The sequence below is a fragment of the Pararge aegeria genome, chromosome 20, assembly GCF_905163445.1.
Source record: "Pararge aegeria chromosome 20, ilParAegt1.1, whole genome shotgun sequence".
Taxonomy (NCBI): domain Eukaryota; kingdom Metazoa; phylum Arthropoda; class Insecta; order Lepidoptera; family Nymphalidae; genus Pararge; species Pararge aegeria.
This window is the reverse complement of record NC_053199.1, coordinates 17,338,947-17,362,805: the sequence shown is the minus strand read 5'-3', so window position 1 is coordinate 17,362,805 and position 23,859 is coordinate 17,338,947. Positions and strand designations below refer to the sequence as shown.

The window sequence follows — 23,859 nt, the reverse complement described above, 5'->3', positions numbered from 1 at the left end:
TTCTAACCTAACCTAACCTAACCTATCCAAACCTTTTAAAACTAGTTTGGATTCCTTTAGACCTCAGCCCACCGGCAACTACGACTAACTAAACACTGATCTAGCTATCTGGCTTTCATCAGTGCATCAACAGCAGCATAACTAGTATTAAAATAGTAATGAGTTTTTATTAATGCATATATTCACATTAAATCTTGAATCTAAAGTCTAAAGGTGTCAAAACTAGATTAAGATTAGGTTAGGTTAGAACATGAATACGAGGGGTGCCCGGCCACGGGCCGGGCACTTGGGTTCAGTTCAGTCAAAAATTGTATATTATTTACTATTATTTATATTTGAATGAGAATGAAAAATAGCAATTATTTTGAATAGTTTTCAGAATGAGACAGACGGGTGTGGTAGGGTAAAATCTCCAATTTAAAGTTCCCTTATTGCGTATATGTTATGTGTGTTTGCATAGTAGTTTACTATAATGGTAAGCGGTTCGTGTAACGATCTTGCGCGTCTATATTTACAAGTGTGTGGGCAGTTCGTGTATTGATTATTCGATGACGAGACCTCGTAAGAGTCCCGTATCGTTATTTTTCGTCACTACCTACCAGTACCTCCCCCCCCGTGCAGGGAGTGGGTAATTTGCGCGCCTGCTGCCTTCCTTGGATGCGGTAGCAGTTTCTCAGGCTCCCTCACCGGAATCGAACCCTGATTCCCCGTTACCCGCGACAAACAATGGTAGTCGCAGAAACTCATTCCGATTACGAGACCTCGTAAGAGTCCCGTATCGTTATTTTTCGTCACTACCTACCCCCCTACCTCCCCCCGTGCGGGGTACAATATTGATATGATATTAAAAAAATACCATTAATAAATAACATAATAAAAGACCACCACTTTTATAGAGACATAACGCCACATAATTATAAAAAGTATAGTGTGTGGATCTAATCAACCACCACTGGCACCAGACCCTCAATGCCCTTAAATTTTACCTCGTTAAAATATTTAAAGTGTACTCATTCCGATTGCGAGACCTCGTAAGAGTCCCGTATCGTTATTTTTCGTCACTACCTACCCGTACCTCCCCCCTGTGCGGGGTACAATATTGATATGATATTAAAATAATACCATTAATAAATAACATAATAAAAGACCACCACTTTTATAGAGACATAACGCCACTGTGTGGCGCCGCCATCAGTCTCCTTAGACTCGGTACTTTGTCGTCGCCGTCGACTTCGCACCTTCGCCCCATATAGTAGTGGCGCGGCGCGACGGGCCTAATGTGTAATTAAAAAAAAAAAAAAATTAAATTAATTGTTATTTTACAATATCTTCTAATATGAATAAGAGTACTTTATAATAATAATAATAATAATAATAAATATTTATTTCAAGTAACATAGACTCATATTGTTAGTAATACAAAGCTTATATCTATGTTAGTAAATTAACCTAAAAAACACTAAGTACCTAATTATTAAGTATGTAGGTCATCGCTGCACCATTCCATTAGAAACGACGCAGCAATGATTTACATATACACAGTCCAATCGACTGGCAATCAATTTCAGAATGCTGTTGGAACTGCTCCGCAATCTACGCACCAGGGATCCGCATCTTTTACGCATTGTCGCATAAAAACAATCAACTTGCGCCGCCGCAAACATCCCTGATGCGCTGCAATACCGGGGCAGCCCCATCAGCACCCTGAAGGCATTGTTATACTGGACACGGAGAGCGCTGTACGATTTTGTGGAGTACTTGACCCACAGGTTGCACGTGTAAAAAGATGTACAATAGGCTCTAAACAAAGTTATCTTTACATTGGTGGAACAACGTGCAAACCTGCGAGCCAGCATATTCGCTCTCACTGACACTGCTCTCCGTTCCCTCTCGATGTCAGTATCGTCTTTGAGGTCAGGGGTCAACATATGCCCTAGATATTTATATTGATACACTCTTTCTAGTGCATTTCCATTTAGAAAGATGGGTGGAACTTTCTTCTGTGTTTTGCCCATGGCCTCAAAGACCATTACCACACTTTTCTTTACATTATAAGTAAGACCGTGTTTTTCCACAAAAGCTTCACAAATCGCCAACAGTTTTCTCAGGCCACAAACCGACGCACTCACCAGCACCATGTCATCAGCGTAGCTAATGTTATTCAAACAAACCCCATCTATGTAACAGCCGGTCCTGGTGCTGCTGAGCTCGCCGAGCAACTCGTTCACATATAGGTTGAAGAGCGTAGGTGAAGTCAAACCCCCCTGCCTCACCCCGCACTCCAACAGATACGGACGTGATAATACGCCCGCCCATCGCACGCTGTTGACCTGGTTTCCATACCAATATTTGAAAATATTGATGAGTTCCAGTGGAACTTTAATTCCTTCCAGTTTTCTCCATAAGATATCATAAGATACCAGGTCAAAAGCCTTGGATAGGTCCAGAAAGCAGGCGTAAATTGAAGTCTTACGCTTCGTATAGTATGTGACAGCATGCTTAAGACCAAGCACAGCGCTCTCCGTCGACACTCCAGGTTGAAATCCAAACTGGTTGTCATGTGGCCTAAATAACTTATTCAGTTGGTTATTAAGCATGCTGTCAAACACCTTCGAGATGACCGTTGCCAATGAGATAGGCCTATAGTTGTTTTTGTCCGCTAAGTCGCCGGTTTTGTTTTTCACAATAGGTACAACTATAGTCCTCATCATCTCACTAGGCATAAAACTGTGGCTCATACAAATATTATAGAGCATTGTGAGCACTCTGGGTAAATGTGGCCCAGCATACTGTAGATGCTCAATGCTGAGTCCATCATGACCTGGAGATTTTCCTCTGGTCATATGCTTAATTGTGTGAGCAACGTCTTTACACTTAAATTGAATTTCCATTTCAATACTGGCCTCAACATCAAGCATCGTTTGTGAAGGACCCCGGGGTGATTTAACTACGAAGTGCTCCATGAAAAGATCGGAAATCTTGTCTGGCTCACACACGCCACCAACGCTCACAGGCAGTGACGGTTTGTTATTCATTTTATTTGTATGTTTCCAAAATCCGCGAAAATCGTTTTTTGAGTGATGCGAGGCTAGAATATCCAACTTAATTTGCTCTTCATGGTTTTGGCACCATTTCAAACGAGATTTGAAAATTTTTCTAGCCTCACACATTTCTCCATAAATAATTCCCGAAGTTGGTTTACCGTACCACGACCATAACAAAAATTTTTGCCTGGCCATCCCGTGAGCTTCGGCTACGTGCTTATTCCAACCAAGGACCTTCTTTCTTTTTACGCGCCTAGTGCTCTCTCGACCTACCAGTGACGATTCTATCAAGGCCTGAACGATGTTGCTGTACAACTGAGTTATTACATCTCTATGCCTGATGTCACTGCATGTACGATCACAGCAACCGTGAAGCTCCTGTGGGAAGTTAATCATCCTCAGCCTCTCGTGACATTCCCTCTGGTATGTGTCTATTTGATGTTGATTTCGCTCACCCCAGTAAATCTCATTTAAATAGGTATTACAATCCGCTCTCTTAGGTATCAAAACGTCAATATTACATTCCACTACCAGAGGGAAATGATCCGACCACAACACATCGTATAGAACTGACACATTGCGCACGGAGTCTGCCGCTGCTTTAGTTACTAGGCAGTGATCGAGCCACCGCTTAGACCCGTGTGCTTCGCTTAAAAAAGTATAGGTATTCGACCTCGGACCTAGCACTTCCGCATCTATACAGCTCCATTCTCGTTCTATGCAGAACTGAGTAAGTTTATGATAAAAGCGCTCCGAAGGGTGCGCATTGTAGTCCCCAAGTATATATACACAACTTTCCCCGTAGGTCTCAATAATGGCACTCACCGAGCTTAGAATGTCCGTGAAATCCGCTAGGTTAGCAATCACATCCGTAGGCATATATACACTCATCACGATAAACGATTTTTCATGTAACACTACCTTTATAGCACAGATGCGCCGATTGTTACACTGAATCACTGACACTTTTTGAAAGACGCTACGCCTCCACAGCAGCGCGACCCCTCCATAAGGTCTTCCACGTAGAATACCCGCCGATGTGTCCACCGCAGACACTCCCGTGGCGCTGAAGTCATCGCACAAAGTGTCAAGAAAAGACAATTCTTCCGGGAGCAACCAGTGTTCTTGAAGTGCAATTATATCTGAAGTTTTACATAACTCACTAATACATTGTGCAGATCGCTTCACGCTCTTGCAATTAAAAGTAACAAAATTACATAAGAAACCTTTATCCATTAACAGTAGGTGTATTATTCAGCGGGACCTCTGTAACAGGCGTTTCGTTCAGACGCTTATGTTTGAAATGCACAAACCGACGAAAAATTATTCCCTGTGGCCAGAGATTCTCATCTAGATATAATGGGAGTTTGCTTTGAGATACCAAAAGCTTATATGCGTGGTGTTCACACTGTCGTTTAATAGAAATTTTTTCCAAAGTGACATTCTCCTTTGTTTTCTTCGAGATATAATTAATTATATCCGATTCCACCGTGTCTTTATGTACATTCGTAATGAATAAGGGTATTTTCCTATCTGCCGCCCTAAATTTCTCTTCGCATTCTACTACAAAATTTCCTGTATTACCAATGAGCCGGTTTTTAGATCTTTGCGACTTCCTCTGCACCACCGTCCAGCCTTCGTTTGGGTCATGGACCTTCGCGACGCCCGCATAAGTTTGCTTTTGCATTGGCCCCGTCGACTGATCACTCGGCTCGCTAGTGATAACGTGCGATGACGCACCTTGCTCCCCGCCGCCGGCGCCCGCGCGCACCGCGGCGTCGGGCTCCGAGCCGCGTCCACCGCTCGTGATGCAACGATTAATTTTTTGTTTAAATACGTTACTTGAAAACGCGGGACTACCCTCCTTGTTATTTATATTCATATTTCTATACTGCAGATTATATTCACTAGGGGAAGATTGCTGGCAATTTGAATGTTCTAAATTAGTCACAACTATGGTATCGTCTAATTGAGATAATCCTATCGGTCCACTATCACGGTAGGCTCCTCTTTTCATGTTAACTTTTACGGCTGAGAAAGGCGGCGACAAAGACTTTCCGAATTGACACTCCTTTTTTACTTCTTCAAGCTGTTCAACTGTCACATACGAAGATTTTATGTTTTGAATCTCCGCCTGCAACAACATCATATCCTTAAGGAGCTTGGAGACGTCTAGGTGATCAAACGTTATAGGTGGTAGCTTCTCCAAATCCCTAGCTACGAATATAGGCATGACATCTGGATCGGTCACTTTAAACAAGCCTATAATGTCATTCAATAGGCGTCCCTCTTTGCCTTTGCCTTTACGTGCTGTCTTACACAAGTCAGACGGTAACGACTCCCGAAGAAGGTTGTTCGATTTTAAAATTTGTTCGGACGAGAAAGCTGACTCACATATTCGCACCAAACTAATTTCATCCGCGATGGATATTTTATTTTGGATATAAGCTAATAGCTCATCGATAACTATATTACAATTGTTGCACTTTAACGTATTCGTCATTTTCGAAAACACCTCCGCGCTACGCGCGACGCTTCTGTCAACGTCCGTCGCGGCCCGATGCGCGCGTGCAACTTTGTATTGGTACGTTTTGATTTTAGTTTTTTTTTTTTTAAACGGAACTGAACCTAAGTGACCGGCCTGCGGCCGGGCACCCGTCTTATTCATGTTCTAACCTAACCTAACCTAACCTATCCAAACCTTTTAAAACTAGTTTGGATTCCTTTAGACCTCAGCCCACCGGCAACTACGACTAACTAAACACTGATCTAGCTATCTGGCTTTCATCAGTGCATCAACAGCAGCATAACTAGTATTAAAATAGTAATGAGTTTTTATTAATGCATATATTCACATTAAATCTTGAATCTAAAGTCTAAAGGAAATCAAAACTAGATTTAGGTTAGGTTATGTATATGACATGGTTCAGTTCAGTCAAAAATTATATATTATTTACTGTTATTTATATTTGAATGAGAATGCAAAGAATGAGACAGACGGGTGTGGTAGGGTAAAATCTCCAATTTAAAGTTCCCTTATTGCGTATATGTTATGTGTGTTTGCATAGTAGTTTACTATAATGGTAAGCGGTTCGTGTAACGATCTTGCGCGTCTATATTTACAAGTGTGTGGGCAGTTCGTGTATTGATTATTCGATGACGAGACCTCGTAAGAGTCCCGTATCGTTATTTTTCGTCACTACCTACCCGTACCTCCCCCCCCGTGCAGGGAGTGGGTAATTTGCGCGCCTGCTGCCTTCCTTGGATGCGGTAGCAGTTTCTCAGGCTCCCTCACCGGAATCGAACCCTGATTCCCCGTTACCCGCGACAAACAATGGTAGTCGCAGAAACTCATTCCGATTACGAGACCTCGTAAGAGTCCCGTATCGTTATTTTTCGTCACTACCTACCCCCCTACCTCCCCCCGTGCGGGGTACAATATTGATATGATATTAAAAAAATACCATTAATAAATAACATAATAAAAGACCACCACTTTTATAGAGACATAACGCCACATAATTATAAAAAGTATAGTGTGTGGATCTAATCAACCACCACTGGCACCAGACCCTCAATGCCCTTAAATTTTACCTCGTTAAAATATTTAAAGTGTACTCATTCCGATTGCGAGACCTCGTAAGAGTCCCGTATCGTTATTTTTCGTCACTACCTACCCGTACCTCCCCCCTGTGCGGGGTACAATATTGATATGATATTAAAATAAAACCATTAATAAATAACATAATAAAAGACCACCACTTTTATAGAGACATAACGCCACTGTGTGGCGCCGCCATCAGTCTCCTTAGACTCGGTACTTTGTCGTCGCCGTCGACTTCGCACCTTCGCCCCATATAGTAGTGGCGCGGCGCGACGGGCCTAATGTATAAATGAAAAAAAAAAAAAAAAAAAAAAATTAATTGTTATTTTACAATATCTTCTAATATGAATAAGAGTACTTTGTATTGGTACGTTTTGATTTTAGTTTTTTTTTTTTAAACGGAACTGAACCTAAGTGACCGGCCTGCGGCCGGGCACCCGTCTTATTCATGTTCTAACCTAACCTAACCTATCCAAACCTTTTAAAACTAGTTTGGATTCCTTTAGACCTCAGCCCACCGGCAACTACGACTAACTAAACACTGATCTAGCTATCTGGCTTTCAACAGTGCATCAACAGCAGCATAACTAGTATTAAAATAGTAATGAGTTTTTATTAATGCATATATTCACATTAAATCTTGAATCTAAAGTCTAAAGGTGTCAAAACTAGATTTAGGTTAGGTTAGGTTAGAACATGAATACGAGGGGTGCCCGGCCACAGGCCGGGCACTTGGGTTCAGTTCAGTCAAAAATTATATATTATTTACTATTATTTATATTTGAATGAGAATGAAAAATAGCAATTATTTTGAATAGTTTTCAAAATGAGACAGACGGGTGTGGTAGGGTAAAATCTCCAATTTAAAGTTCCCTTATTGCGTATATGTTATGTGTGCTTGCATAGTAGTTTACTATAATGGTAAGCGGTTCGTGTAACGATCTTGCGCGTCTATATTTACAAGTGTGTGGGCAGTTCGTGTATTGATTATTCGATGACGAGACCTCGTAAGAGTCCCGTATCGTTATTTTTCGTCACTACCTACCCGTACCTCCCCCCTGTGCGGGGTACAATATTGATATGATATTAAAATAATACCATTAATAAATAACATAATAAAAGACCACCACTTTTATAGAGACATAACGCCACTGTGTGGCGCCGCCATCAGTCTCCTTAGACTCGGTACTTTGTCGTCGCCGTCGACTTCGCACCTTCGCCCCATATAGTAGTGGCGCGGCGCGACGGGCCTAATGTGTAAGTGAAAAAAAAAAAAAAAAAAATTAAATTAATTGTTATTTTACAATATCTTCTAATATGAATAAGAGTACTTTGTATTGGTACGTTTTGATTTTAGTTTTTTTTTTTTTTAAACGGAACTGAACCTAAGTGACCGGCCTGCGGCCGGGCACCCGTCTTATTCATGTTCTAACCTAACCTAACCTATCCAAACCTTTTAAAACTAGTTTGGATTCCTTTAGACCTCAGCCCACCGGCAACTACGACTAACTAAACACTGATCTAGCTATCTGGCTTTCATCAGTGCATCAACAGCAGCATAACTAGTATTAAAATAGTAATGAGTTTTTATTAATGCATATATTCACATTAAATCTTGAATCTAAAGTCTAAAGGAAATCAAAACTAGATTTAGGTTAGGTTATGTATATGACATGGTTCAGTTCAGTCAAAAATTATATATTATTTACTGTTATTTATATTTGAATGAGAATGCAAAGAATGAGACAGACGGGTGTGGTAGGTTCGGTAGTATTAAATATGTAAAATCTCCAATTTAAGGTGGCATGAAAATTCAACGTTGTTTAGCCGAGTACCGAGTCGTGTGGTTCCATAACTAGTTACGTCGCGATGACAAATGTCAAAATGGGCCTATTACTTTTTAAGACTATAGCACCGATGAAGAAGACATGGCTGCACAGTGATATACCTTTGCCGTTTCCCTACGGGAAAAAATAAAGAAACTAAAGATTTTTTTTATATTATACTCTTTGTTAATAGATCTGTGTGCGTAATAATAACTTCTTAATCTGTGTTCCTAGTTTTTTTTTTCTGGTCTGTGGTTCGTAAGCTGTGGGTTCGGCTAGAAATTAAGAAATTTTAATGTGAAGCAGTTAACATTAAATTTAGATTTCAGAGTGATTCTGCTTTTGCTTCGATACAATACATACTAATTTTCGTGAAGTTTGTGGATGTTTTCAACAAGCAGTTAATCTAACCAAGTCTTCGTGGTATTTTTATTATAGTTAATTTACGTTGGTCCAGATGGATTTGGTAAGTAGTTTTCGGAGAAGGCTTTTTTGGTATCTCCATCTCTCATCTTATTCTGTCCTGAACATTGTAGGTACGTAATGAAAATCATTTGTCAGTTATATTATAAGGGCGGTTCTCGTTTGTTTGTGCACCGCCATTTATTTATACAGATCGTCGTGTAGAAACGACTACGAAGCGCACTCTTTTTTACTATCGATTATTTTTCATATGTCCGCATACTAAACCTATATCGACACCATGAACGTATTAATTCCATCACATAATATCCATCACATAACCTTCAAAATTTTGACATACTTTAATTGAAACTGCCCGCCTGCCGGCATCATCTCAACCACCTGGGAACCACCTGGGGCGCTGGTCTGCGAATTGTTTGACCATTAATCAGATGTTTCAGCTACTAGCTCATCCGGTAATGATGGATCACCTTTGCTTCTCTATGCCAATCAAAGATTTTACAGAGTACTTTTCTGGCAAACATTGCAAGTTTATTTGTCAAGTATACAATCAACAATAAATAGAATTAATTATCAACAGATGATGATGCTACAAATGACTATAAGAAGCAAAGCTCAAGAGATTGGCCCACCACATTGGCTGTATAAGTTCAACTTTATCTATATCAAATCCATTACTGCACACACATTGCACTCAGGACTTATTAGGAGTGATACATAAATCAAAACCACAATAATGTGTTTCGGTAACATACATAAATTACACAGAATATGAATTTAAAAAACAGTTTTTAATTTATCATTGTGCATATAATACACAAACTCATTATCTCGAGCATACGGATTGATTGCCATGTTCTATAATAATAATAATAATCTTTTATTCAGGCTAAAAATGATGGATAAATATAATTAAATAATAATTAATATAGTAAAACAACTAATAAATTCTAATCTTTTGTGAAACATATTGAATGATGTAAATGTACCTTAAAGAAGTGGTTCAGGGATCTTAATTATTTCGAAACAATACATTAAAAATATTGAGCTCGCAGGCGGGCGGAGCGGCGGTGGGCGCGGCGGCGGCGCCGGGCGGCTACCTGAGCGCGCCCGTGTACGACCTGCGGCAAGTGGGCGACGTGCACACGGGTGAGTAGCGGCGCGGCGGCGCGCCCGAGCCGCGCTGACCCCGGTGTGTGCAGGGCCGGGCGCCAAGTGGGCCACGCTGGCGGGGCTGCTGGGCGGCGGCGGCGCGCGCCTGGCGCCCGACGCGGCCGACGCGGTGGCGCGCGCCAAGAAGTACGCCATGGAGCAGAGCATCAAGATGGTGCTCATGAAGCAGACGCTGGCGCACCAGCAGCAGCAGATGGCCTCGCAGCGCACGCAGGTGCAGCGGCAGCAGGCGCTGGCGCTCATGTGCAGGTGCGCGTGATGACGCGATGCCGGAGGCTCCCGCCGCGGCGGTGGAGCCCGTGACGCCCGAGCTGAAAAGATCTGACGGCGCGGCCCGCGCCGGGCGCCCTCCGGCGCCGCCCGCGCCGCTCACGCTCTCTCTGTCGCAGGGTGTACGTGGGCTCCATCTCGTTCGAGCTGAAGGAGGACACCATCCGGCAGGCCTTCCTGCCGTTCGGGCCCATCAAGTCCATCAACATGTCGTGGGACCCGGTGACGCAGAAGCACAAGGGCTTCGCCTTCGTGGAGTACGAGATCCCCGAGGCGGCGCAGCTGAGCCTGGAGCAGATGAACGGCGTCATGCTGGGCGGCCGCAACATCAAGGTCGTGGGGCGGCCGTCCAACATGCCGCAGGCGCAGGCCGTCATCGACGAGATCCAGGAGGAGGCCAAGCAGTACAACCGCATCTACGTGGCCTCCATCCACCCCGAGCTCACGGAGGACGACATCAAGAACGTGTTCGAGGCCTTCGGCAGCATCACGTACTGCAAGCTGGCGCACGGGGCCAGCCAGCACAAGCACAAGGGCTACGGCTTCATCGAATACGCCACGCTGGCCGCCGCGCTCGAGGCCATCGCGTCCATGAACCTGTTCGACCTGGGCGGCCAGTACCTGCGCGTGGGGCGCGCCATCACGCCGCCCAACGCGCTGGCGGGCCCGCCGCAGGCCGGCGTCATGCCCACGGCCGCCGCCGTGGCCGCCGCGGCCGCCACGGCCAAGATCCAGGCCATGGACGCCGTGGCCAGCAACGCCGTGGCGCTGGGCCTCACCAAGCTGTCCGCGCTGGGCGTGCCGCCCGCCGCCGCGCTGCCTTCGCTGGCGGCCGCGCTGCCGCTGCCCGTCACGCTGCCCGTCGCGCTGCCCGCGGCGCTGCCGGCCGCGCCGCCCGCCGCGCCGGCGCCCTCGCCGCTGCCGCCCGCCGCGCCGCCGGCGCCGGCCGTCCCGCCGCCGGGCGTGGTGATCCCGGCGCCCGCGCGGCCGGAGAGCGCCGCGGCCGCCGCCGAGGGGCTGGGCCAGCAGGCCGCGCTGCAGCGCAAGCTGCTGGACAGCTCGCCGGACACGCTGCAGCAGCAGGAGTCGCTGAGCATCTCGGGGCAGTCGGCGCGCCACCTGGTCATGCAGCGCCTCATGCGGCGCCGCGCCTCGCGCACGCTGCTGCTGCGCAACATGGTGGCGGCGGCCGACGTGGACGAGGCGCTGCACCACGAGATCCAGGAGGAGTGCTCCAAGTGGGGCCGCGTGGAGCGCCTCGTCATCTACAACGAGCGCCAGAGCGAGGACGACGACCCCGCGCACGCCGACGTCAAGATCTTCGTGCAGTTCGCGGACGCGGACGAGGCGGCGGCGGCGGCGGCCGCGCTGGCGGGCCGCTACTTCGGCGGACGCACCGTCAGCGCCGCGCTCTACGACCAGGACCTGTTCGACCACGGCGACCTGTCGGCGTAGCGCGACCGGCCCCGCTCTGCCGCGCCGACGACCGTTACTTAGTTACTGTAACATACCAATTTTTTAATTAAAGAAGAAAATCCATGTTGGGAACGTATTTTACTGAGAAGACGGGCAGGAGATAAAAATTATGGCCCCTAACAAAGGATATAATTGTGTCCACCTTAAGCCAAGGAGTATGGAATAGAAGTTTACCTCCATTTATTACCAACTATATTTTTTGGATATTATTTTGACTCGTGCACCAGTGCTCTAAGATTTGATAAAGCTGTGGGAGAAGATAATTTTTTGTCCTTTCCCCGGGGATACAATTGACTCCTGCCCGTGCTAGCCGTGCAGGGTTTGTAACAGTTAAAATAATAATTATCATAATAATCATTTACTCTGGTTAGAAAATAAATTGACACAATATTCAAATTAAAGCTCTACCATCTGTGGATGTGAAACCTGTAACATAGGGCTGGTGTTTCCTGATTTTCATAAGCTTTTATTTAACTTTCAATGTATGCATGTATGTTAGTTCAGGTAGAATCTTGGATGAGAAGATGATGGACTTGTAATTATTAATGCACTCCTACAATATATCAAATGAAAGGGCCTACTAAGAATAAATCGAAAAATATAATGTTGTATAATTGCTGCATTGTAGAACAAAGAATGCTGCCAATAATATGTTGGGCTTGCACAGTACACAAAATGCAGCACTGTGGACCATGCAGTTTTATACTTAGGCTTGAATTTGTTGCAGCTGGTCAAGCATATGCAAAATTCTGGGCAGAATAATACTGTATATGGCTTTGCTATAATGCTGTCTTCGGCCAATAAGACCACTAGCTTCCTTTCACAACAATATTTCTTTTTCAGTTTAGCTTCCAGTAAAAATCATCGATTTTAAAATTTTTTAATAATCTATCACCATACTTACTTTTATTGATACTATATTTTTCACTCATGTGTTTATGCCCATTTTGAAGACATAGCTGTACGCTGATATACCTGTGACTTTTCAATATAGGAAAGAGACAAAAAAAATGACTGAATAGGCTGTGTGATCAATGATCTCTACCTGTCCTGAAGAGGGAAAATTAAAAACAAAATAATAAAAAATCCCACCACTAACGAAGAACAAGGCAAAGCCTAAATAAGTAACGCCTTAGATAAGGAGATTCCTAGGCATACATCAACCGATCATCAATAGCTATCACATTATTAGGCATTAGGCAAACGATTTAGGCGATCCCTAGGTTTAGTGAAAACTGGCATAAGTCTTATAGTAGTACTTTAGGCTATCTGTAGGCGGACTAAAACTCAATTTCATGCACTTTGGCATATAAAAGTATATGACTTTCTGTATCTGGGTTCTAAACTTCTAGTATTGTTGATCATATTCAGAACTTTGAAATGAAATATCTGAATATGAACTTACATAGGGTCTTATTATTAAATAACATTCCTTCATATTCTACTATTAAGCATGCGAAATGTAATGTGCACGACAAGAGCAATCATTAATCATGTCTTCAAAATCTTGACAAGCATTAAAAGTTATTAATTAAATTATACAGGTACATTTAGATGAGGATATTTTTTTTTAGCAAAAAATGTATAAATACTTATTTGTTTGTTACATTTTCTTTCAAGGTAATACTATTCTCAATATTAATTTACAAGAAAATTATAACATGGGTATAAACAGTAAATGCAGACAAAACCTTGCGCCTGATCTAATTATCCACTTTACAGATTTAAGAACAGTTTGGGAGAATTTGAATCTGGCCCTTAAAATAAATTAAATGAAAATATTAAATTAATGTTTTCTTCCACTTCTTGTTAATATTCGTTTATTCCTTTATGTTTCAAGTAACAACATTCATGAATAAATGAATTCATTACTTGACGCGTGGTCTATTTATGTAGTGCGTGCTCAGGGGAATAATTGGCGGGAAATAACGAAACTAATAGGTACGTACCTACGTAGTTTTTTCAGTTATGGGATTTGTATCTTTTATTCAAAGTAAAAAACAGTGCCAAATTCAGTCGTAAAGCTTCTATAAAATATGTCATTCAATGTCGTATCCACCTAATAAGACTTGCTTTAAAACCACTGGCATCACACTCCTGAATTCTTGACTAAGGAACAACATGATGTCTTTTATTAATAGCTCGCCAACGTCATAGCATTGCAAACTGCTGGACGAAGGATAGGCGAGTTGTGGCCATTGGATCTAATGGGGCAAGTAAACATTCTCACTGGCTGAGCTAAACATTATCGCTCCGGAATCTGAAGATCCAGCTTAAGGCTGGCCTTATGGCCTTAACTAGTTCTTCAAACGCGGGACACAAGATGGTTAAAGTGAACAGGCAACGGAAAATAACCTAGCGATATTTTTATAAATTTATAAAAATTGATAAATTCCTCCAAGTGTAGGTAAAAACACTAATAAAAATTATAACATAGCGATAGTTTTTTTCTTCCTTAGATATCCAGTCTGTTTTTATTGCTTTATTGAATTACGTAGAAATTCTTGTTGTTTTGCTTTTGCAATCGATTTCTTTTAGTAGTTTTATTTTTGTATTTACTTTGCTTTGAGCGGGTATACTTATAATTAAAAGTTCAATTCAATTCTTGTTTATGGCTTTTGTCTGTGCCAACTGGGTACAAGGTACTTCGCCAATGTCTTGTAGATAGAGAAGGCATGAAGGAGATTATCGTACCAAGTAATAAATAGTTGTGATTATCTTGTTAGTTGTTAAGCTAAGACATCACAGACAACGCATTTATGAATATGCTATAACACGGAACTTTATATGCATTATACATTCTTTAATTTTATTACTTACTATATATTTACATAAAAATCTACAATAAGGACTGAAAACAAACATTTAACACTCAAAGGACAGGGGACTTTGGTAGGAAGAATATATGTTATATATCCATATATGTTCTGGCAAGAGTACATATAGGTCCTGCGATGATCTTTTAAATGTCCTAGAAAACCTTACTCTACAGCTGTTTTGGCACATGAATCAGCAGTCTCGGATACCCAAGTGGCTTGGAATCCGAACCAGTAGGATGGATAGTCCTTTTTGATTGTGAGAACAGAGCCTCCCGGATTATTAAGATAATGGGAAATCGTGATTTGCTGCAAAAGGGATTTTCTTTAATAGACATTAAACAGCTTAAAGAGTCAGTCTGAATAACCGTCTGTTGTAGGTAATAATGGGACAGTGCAAACAGGATTTCTTCCAAAAGAGTAATGGCCTCTCCGGTAAAAACAAGAGCTGGGAGAGCATTTAAATTTTAAAACAATTTTGTAAATAGGAACCCAACAGGCAGCACTTACACAACCTTCTGGTGACAGCTTTTATCAGAATATATATAAAGATGAATTTTGACTAATACGCCTTTTTAGTTTGATGTTGGTATCTGGGGCTCCTTTAGTCGGCCTAGATCTGTGATGATGGATAATTAAGTTCATTATAATCTTGTTGTGACAATGTCCCGTCGTGACCACGATCCATGCAGCTGGGTTGAAATATCGACAAATCCAAAAATATTATCTTGGTATGTTGAACCCGTTGAACTATATTTAAGAAGTGACAATTCTTCTTCTTTTTGGTTTATTGGTTCTGCGCGCTGAGCGATTGAACCATTGTCAATTGCTTATGCTGTGGTCAAGTGTTATTTTTATTTATACATTTTTTTTTAAACGAGGGAACTTTATACATTGAAAAAAAAACTTAAGTTTTTAAAAAAGGAAACGGAATTTCGAAAAGAATTAATAGGATCAGGAAAGGATTAAATAGTATAATAATATGGAATACTTAAACTAGCTACTTATTTGCAACTTAATATCATACAATAGGATAAATGAGGAAAAAAGTTTATATATACAAGGTTCATTAATGGACAAGAGGATGTCAACGGAAGTAGGAAGTGGGATGTTAAACTTAATAAGACCCTGGTAAAATGAATCCCGGTTATATTTTGAGCATGATAAGAATATGTGGTTCAGGTCACCCACCTCACCACATTCGCACAAATCACTCCACAATTCCAAATTTCGCCTGTTGCACAGGAGAACAAACGCGGCCCAAACGCATACGCGTCAAGATACATGTCACTCTCCTGCTCAACTTTAAACCCGAGAACCATGGCTTTGACGGAATAGAGTATTGAATCCTAGCGAAAGATTTACCCTTTGACTGGCTAGAATTCGACCAAGCCATTTTCCAAGATTCCTGAAGGGAATGTTTTGGCAATGCACATAAATCGAAGGCATAGTTACAATAGTCGGCAATATCTCCGCATGATATAGCCTCATTGGCAAGCTGGTCAGCACGTTCATTTCCAGAAATTCCAGTGTGACCTGGTACCCAGGAAGACACCACTGTATAGCCTTTTTCATTACAAGTAAGCAGGAGGTTTCTAATTTTTAAAATAACATGGCTTATCTGGGCAGACTTAAATGGAAATCTAGATAAAGCTTGCAGAGCACTCATAGAGTCGGTAAATATGATAGATTCCTTAAGTTTGGCAAGAAGAATATATTCAACAGATTTTAACAAACCAAAGCATTCTCCAGGAAGTGACAATTACTGTTTAAATAAACAATGACACTTCTCACTGTCATTTTGGCATCCATAGTCCATAGTCAAAATACTTACGTTTCTTTTTACGCTTTTTTTGATAATTATTCCAATGAGTATACAAGCACTTTGTATCATAGTATATTTTCTTTTTTGTTTATGATACAAACACTACATTTTTACACTTGGAGCTGGAATGCTCAATCTGCGCAACATTATTAGATTCTTGCAAATGTTCCTATTATTTTAGCTGGGATGTTTTATAGTTTTCTCTTTTTTTGTGTAACTTTAGTAATGCCTATCCTCTTCTGTTTTGTTTGGGATTGACAATATTGTTCCTATTTATGGATATCCATTGCATAGATATATATTAATTATTAGTATGTATATATAATATAGTGTAGAAGTTTATTATGTATATATTATAGTATTTATGTATACATTTATGAAAATATTTATATGCACCACCTACCTCTCGTCTTGAGCAGTGTTTTATGCCATCGGTTGTATACATCGTATAAACTAGTTTTTTATAATTTTTATGTGGTGTACAATAAAAGTGTATTCATTCATTCATTCATTCGATCATTCAATTTTAGCCCAATGATGTAGCAATCTCTCACCTGTATAGCTGTCCGGTGATAAAATCTGTGATTTTCGTACACAGTTTTACAAGTAGTTAACCATTTGCTTATATTTATTATGGAGGAGAGCAAAAGTATACAACAATATAATTATTCATTACGTTCTCAGATAAAGGAACTATTTACATTAAATAAAATAATATTATAAGATTTCCGGTAAAATAATATTACACACCGGTGCACATAATATTTTCTAATGACATCTATAAGATTTCTAAGGCGATTATAGTCGAAGTCTTAGTCGTAGTTCGAGATCACTATCGAATAGGTATGTTAGTGATAATAACTGCTTAGTAAAGAGCGGTCACTGGTTCTAATCCTGAGTCGCGCAAAACATTTTAGATATTGTATATTTTTTTTCTTTCTTTTCTTTTAAAGAATTTTCCCGGTCCTGGTTATAATCACTTGTGATAATAGCCACTAAAGCCCACGACCCGTATTGGAGCAGTGTGGTGGGTCTATGCTCTAATACCGTAGGCACATAATATGAGAGTTAATAGGTTACGGAATGCGGATGATGATGAGAGGGCGGCAATAGCTTAGTGGTTAACACTTCGGCTTCCCATTCGGGCGTTCGAGTCCCGGCTCGAACCTTTCGTTTTTTGGAGTTATATGGGTTTTTTAATTTAAGCAATTATAAATCACTCTGCAAACCTGAGAGATCTCCATAAAGTTCTCAAAGGCGTGCGAAGTCTACCAATTCAGTATCCACCCTTAGCCAGTGAGGAGGCCTTAAACCATTGTCAGTCTGAGAGGAGACCCGTGAATATGACCTTAAAACGATGTAATAAGGTTTATATACACGTTACGAGTACGTGTGAAGAAAATATTTTTTGATGATTATTTGACTATTAGATTAAAATATGAAGCAAATTTGCAAAATACGTTAAAGGAAAGATTAAGACATTTTTATAATAAATTCGTTTTGTTTAGGCAAATAAAAACCTAACAATTAATTTTTAGGTTTATTTTTATACGTTCGTAAAATAATAATATGCACTGCATACACCTACGTCAATAATTAACTAAGTATACTTCGTCAATATCGGACATGGTTATCGGTGCACGGCGCATCAGTATCTGCGTTACACCAAGTACAGTCACGGTATGAAAAGATTAGTCACCTGAGTGCCGGTTTTCGCTTGTGCTAACATTTAAATAAATATGACGTTTGCTATCGAATAAGGTTTAGCTTGTTTTTTTCTATCTCATCAATGCAATGTTACAAAATGTATTAAAACAACAATAAAATAACAAGCAAAAGTAAAATGAAAACTACAAATAAGTTTTATGACATTTATTTTTAATAACGGGTAGGTATAACCACCATTAAATAACACATTGTAACTTATTTCTCATAGAACCCTCTAGACGAGAGCATAGATGCGTGGACGAGTGCCTCTAGTGTTTTCCCAAATAATTCGGCAGTGGTAAAGCCTATTTGGTCCTTTTATTTCTATTTTCCCATCGCTTTTATCGCAACACTATAAGTTAATATGCAGCCAGCCGGCCAATATCAATACTATTAATATAATATGGACTAACATTTGGAATAAATATAAATAAATAAAACATCCAAACAAACAAATTGTAATAATCAGTACTAAGAATCAGTTAGGATTCCCGATTCCTGAACGAAAAGTGTAGGTCTTGGTAGGCGGAATGTCAATCTCAGTGGGGGAAAAAAAAGGGGAATTAACCGGTGATGGTGGAAAAAACAAGCATGGTTAAAACTTAAAAGTACAGTTGGTAGAAGTTTAAAAGGCATTCTGTTCTCTTACACCTAATTATGAGAAGAAGTAATTGTTTATAAAGGAAAGTAAAACGAACAACCACTTTAATTGCGAGTCATTGAAACGTACTTTCTTACAAACCACAAGTTGCTGACGAGATTGGAGATGAGTATTAACACACTTGGTAGCATACTCTCTTCTAAAACAGACAAATAGTGTGTTGCGTTTGCCCTTGAAGGAAGAAGAACGAGCTCGCCTTCTTCATCCGCTGACATCCAGCCCCATAGATTGGCAGAGATGTGTCCAAAACTGAAATTGGGCACTATGTGGTCTTCCGTATATCTCGACAAATTAAGCATCCTTATGTTGGCTCGACTTAAAACATTTTTCGTCGGTAAATATAGTGGTACCTACTCCATCGAATTTCAAATAAGTCTGTGCTAATCTTAAGGGTTTTCTTAAGAACTAGTGAATGGGAAACACAAATATTAACTTCAAGACAAGCAATGTTCAGGATGATAATATTATTCTATCTTACTTATGAAATACTATTAACTTAGTATTTTTTTAAATGATATTATTAAAGCCCACCAACCTGCATTAGAACAGTGTTGTCGCTCTGTAATCTATAACCCTGTCTCCCCAAGGAGTAAAATAAAACAACTGGACAGACTAATACCTACTGTAGGTATGTTAAGCTTCTCTATAATTCATATTACTTGTTAGGTACCTTGAATTGACTCTACTAACAGTTCGGAATGCTGTGTTCGGCAGAGAAGACCTCTACCGTTGCTCTTTTATTTAATCAGTTGAAACAAGACTCATAAACACAATTAAAACATTGTCATATGTTATAACGCAAACATAACTACTATTATCACTTATAACACCAGCACTTTTAGAACAAGTTGTCAAAGACCAACCTCTGCTAGGTACATATACAGTCTGTATAATATAATGCTAGGGCTCCATATATTATGATACCTAAATAGCCCAAAGGAGACGTACACGAAATAATAATTTTAAATTAATGTCGACTCTATTGCAATGCCCTGCCGGGGCTTCATGTTCATCTACTTGTAGTAGCTATTGTGTTGTATATATATATATGTACACATAAAGCAAGAAATAAATAAATAAAAGTTTTTGAATTTGAATTAGCCTAAATTGTTGAGTGAGGATTGAAAAACGAAACATCTGTTCGTGCATGCAACAGATGATTGAATTCAATTAGTAACTAGCTGACTCACAAGTATAATAAAAAACTATGATCCGAAGCAAAAAATTAAATCATACCTAAGTCACAAGTAACAACCACATTTGAGTAGTTTTTTTCTGCCTTTGAAGGTATTTTTCAAACAGAATTTTGCACTATACAAACACACATCCTTTCCCGGGTGATCAGCGCAGCGAAGAACAGTTCCCGGTATTGTGTCCGCGTCGCGGCGTCGCCGGCGCGGCCACTAGGCGACCGGCCGCTCGCGCGGCTCGAACAGCAGCGGCAGGCCGCCCACCACGCTCTGCACCACGCCCGAGGCGGGCGCCACGGCGGGGCGGCGCGGCGCGCCGGGCGCGGGCCGCACGCTGTAGCGCGACAGCACGGCGGCCAGCCCCGCCAGCGACTGCATGAGGCCGAGGCGCTCGCCTGCAACGGAGCGATCCATCTCATGGAACTGACTGACTGAGGTCGGCAATGCATCGATCGTTAGCTAGACGCTCAGGTCTAAATGGACCCGTGACGTATGCCGACGAACCCAGGGCCGTAAGCTTGATAAGCAGGTGGACTAGCCTTATGTTGGTCCCGCGGCCCCGCGTCATCGCCCTGCATGTGTAGCAATTTTTTTACGCATCGCCGATTTGAATTGGTCCAAGGCAGCCAATTGTGGTCGACATGAAACCTTAGCCTAGAGTTACTATTTACACTACATTTATTAAAAAAGTAGAAGTGAATATAGAGCAGGCTAAGAGTCAATTGTGAAAATACCCAAGGGGTCTTTAATTGGACGTTTTCCGTTCCTTATTTATATTAAAGACCCCCTTACCTTGCTAAACACAATCGCGAGATAGTTTTGTTTGCTGATTGTTTGATGATGGATAGCTAGTATCTAAAACTTTTTAGACAAAAGAATCGACTTTGTTCGACAACTATAAAGCAAGAAATAATTATTTATACAACGTATTGAAGTCGGTGCGCCGTGAAATGTAGAAAGTTACTAAGTATAGAGATCGTAAGGACAGTACCAGTAGTTTTCTACATTTTACTCGGCACCGACTCTCAAAGCAGCAATATTGCGGATCCCAGCTGCATGCAGTAGCGCGCGTGCGGCCGCGACTCACCGATGCAGGCGCGCGGCCCGTCGCCGAAGGGCATGTACACGAGCTTGCGGCGCGGGTCGGCGCGCGCGGGGTCGTGGCGCTCGGGCCGGAACTCGTCGGGGCGGTCCCAGTACTGCGGGTCGTTGTGCAGCGCCTGCAGCGGCACCAGCACGCGCACGCCCGCGCCGATGGCCAGGCCCAGCGCCTCGAAGCGGTAGGGGCGCGCGCTCTCGCGCAGCAGGAAGCCCAGCGACGGGAACACGCGCATGCCCTCGAGCAGCGCCCAGTGCAGGTACGCCATGTCGCGCACGGCGGCGTAGCACAGGCCGCCGTGGCGCGCCAGCGCGGCGTCCACCGCGGCCTGCGCGCGGCGCTGCGCGGCGGGGTGGTGCGCCAGCTCGTGCAGCGTGGTGCTGCTGGCCGACGACGACGTCTCGAAGCCGGCCGCGAAGAACACGAACACCTGCGCCGCCACGATGTCGTCGTCCATCTCCAGCGTCGCGAGCTCGCCGGGCCGCTCCAGCGAGTCCACCTGCATGCGGCCGCGCGCGCGGCACTCCAGCAGCAGGTCCACGAAGTCGCCGCGGCCGCTGGGCCGGTGGCCGCGCCGCGCCAGCACGTCGGCCACGAGGCGCCGGAAGTCCTTCTCGACGCGCCACAGCGCCTTCACGCCGCCGAACAGCGCCGGGAACATATCGCGCAGCGCGGCCACGAACATCTCGGCGGCGCCGATCTGGAAGATCTTGGCGCCGATGCGGCGGAAGGCGGAGTCTTCGTCGCGCAGCGAGTCGCTGTCGAGGCCGAAGCCGCAGGCGCCGATGAAGTCGGTGGTGTAGCGCGCCATGAGCTCGCGTGCGTCCAGAAGGCCGCCGCCCGCCACGCGCTCGCGAAGGCGCTCGGCGCGCTCGACCACCAGCGGGAACATGGCGCGCAGCTTGCCGCCGCTGAAGCTGGGCGTCATGCGCTGGCGCAGCAGGCGCCACAGGTCGCCGTCCGCGAAGAACAGGTTGCGCAGCAGCGGCTCGGGCGTGCGGCCGCGCGGCAGCAGGCCCCGCGGGTAGAAGCAGCGGAAGTCCGCCGCCAGCACGCGGCGCGCCAGCTCGGGGTCGCGGATGAGCAGCTCGGGGCGGTTGGCGCGGAAGAAGCCCACCACGCGCTCGTGCGGGTACTTGCGGTACAGCTCGGTGGCCAGCTGCGTGGTGCTGCGGCGCATGAAGTAGTTGCGCGCGTTGTTGCCGAGGAAGGGCAGCGGCGGCTCGTGCTTGACGCCGCGGCGCCGCCAGTACGCGAAGTTGCGCGTGCCGTACGCGTACAGCGCGCCCAGCAGGAGCAGCGCCAGCGCCAGCGAGAGCATGTCCGACGGGCGCGGCGCACGCGGCCTGACTGCGCGAGCGGCCGGCGCGCGGGGCGGCCGCGCCGATAGCGGCCGATAACGAGCAGATACTATCATTTGTATTATTTATTATTATTTAACCTAGTATATTGCACTGTAAGTTTTTTCTCACTTCTAATGTTTAAATTATTGCAGTCACATTTTTTCTTAAATGTTTTTATGAACGTACATAAAATTTTCAAATATGAACTGACTAGGTACCTATACACTGTCATAATTTTTAAAATCTTTAAATTTATCTCTCAATGACTCTCTCGGACCCATTTTGTAGATCGAACTCTTCTGCAGCACGAAAACAGTGCTAATATCAGCAGCATTACCCCAAAGTAAAATTCCATATGACGTAATGCTGTGAAAGTAACTAAAATATACCAGTCTAGCAGTTTCTACGTCGGTCATATGGCGTATCTTCTTCACCGCATAGGCAGCTCGGTTCGGTTCAGCTGCGGCTCGTTGGTTACCTTCTGTGCGATCGATAAAATAATGAACAGCAGGATTCGTATACCTAGGTAAATGTCTGTCCCAACAGGTAGCACATCGCAACATACTTAGTACACACGCGCGAGTCGAGTCGCTTGGTAAATCGACTTCCCGCTGCTGAGCACAGGCTTCGCCTCTCATAGAAGGGACCGTTCTAAAGCGTAGAACTACCTATGCGAGTGGGTGGGTTAAAGTTGGAAAACAGCAGAGTTCTCTCGTAAAAACGCTTAAAACGTTCATGCTGGAAACAAAGTAAAAAAAAACCTACTTTTATTAGTACTAACCGAGACCAAACCTCGGAATACAAATTCAGGTAGTAAATTCTAAACCTGAACCTCGCTGACAATCGATGGGGCGCAGTTGCCCGAGAGGTTGAGGGTGACAATCCGCAAAGCTCGTAGGAGTGCGCACGTGGGCTCTCGGGCGCGTAGCCCCGCCCACCCTGCCGGCAGTGCCTCGGGAGCCGGCCGCGCGCGCGCATGTGTGACTGTTCGCTGATCGTAAATCCGTGTTTGCCCGCGGGAACTCGCCCGAACTACTCGCGAAGTGCGCAGAGCGATCCCACCGGCTGTCATTGCTGCTGTTACACATATGTTGTTGGCGATGGAGCTAAGTGTTGATGTCGCCCGCATTACAAAGGTAAGAAGTATCCGTCTGCTTAGTTGGTTTAATGGCAACACTAATGTCAGCCGCCGGACGTCCACCGCTGGACTGCTTGTAGGGCGCTTACATGGATCGCCCCGCTCTAACATTGTGGCGGCGCGTTTGGATTTGCTCGGTGGCCGTGTTGGCTTATCTATGTTCTAGTACTTTGAGTCTAATGTGCCACTCTGGATATGGCGTAGCAACGTAAAAACAAGTAGGTCTGGCTGCAGAGCGACTGAGTATTTCATCAGGCCCAAGTT

The 23,859-nt window shown here is 43.5% G+C and overlaps 2 protein-coding genes across 2 annotated transcripts; one reads left to right on the top strand and one right to left on the bottom strand.

Moving 5' to 3' along the window:
* Positions 1-8,716: 8,716 nt before the first annotated feature.
* Positions 8,717-11,884, top strand: LOC120632633 (poly(U)-binding-splicing factor half pint). The gene is made up of 4 exons (XM_039902577.1): positions 8,717-8,940; positions 9,953-10,046; positions 10,100-10,319; positions 10,460-11,884. The coding sequence occupies exons 1-4, from the start codon at positions 8,932-8,934 to the stop codon at positions 11,793-11,795; spliced, it is 1,659 nt and encodes a 552-aa protein (XP_039758511.1). The 5' UTR covers positions 8,717-8,931; the 3' UTR covers positions 11,796-11,884.
* Positions 11,885-18,314: 6,430 nt separating this feature from the next.
* Positions 18,315-22,452, bottom strand: LOC120632613 (cytochrome P450 6B6-like). Its single transcript, XM_039902544.1, has 2 exons — positions 21,103-22,452; positions 18,315-20,410 (listed from the first exon to the last, which is right to left on the bottom strand). Exons 1-2 carry the CDS (start codon positions 22,433-22,435, stop codon positions 20,229-20,231), a joined length of 1,515 nt encoding a protein of 504 aa, XP_039758478.1. The 5' UTR covers positions 22,436-22,452; the 3' UTR covers positions 18,315-20,228.
* Positions 22,453-23,859: the final 1,407 nt, after the last annotated feature.

Excerpts from the sequence above, each read along its gene's own strand:
- LOC120632633 (XM_039902577.1), top strand. Across the intron at positions 10,047-10,099 it reads AGTGGGCGACGTGCACACGG|GGCCGGGCGCCAAGTGGGCC; the intron begins GTGAGTAGCGGC and ends CGGTGTGTGCAG. Across the intron at positions 10,320-10,459 it reads GCGCTGGCGCTCATGTGCAG|GGTGTACGTGGGCTCCATCT; the intron begins GTGCGCGTGATG and ends TCTCTGTCGCAG.
- LOC120632613 (XM_039902544.1), bottom strand. The coding sequence starts at position 22,435 with ATGCTCTCGCTGGCGCTGGCGCTGCTCCTGCTGGGCGCGCTGTACGCG. Across the intron at positions 20,411-21,102 it reads CGGGCCGCGCGCCTGCATCG|GCGAGCGCCTCGGCCTCATG; the intron begins GTGAGTCGCGGC and ends GCTCCGTTGCAG.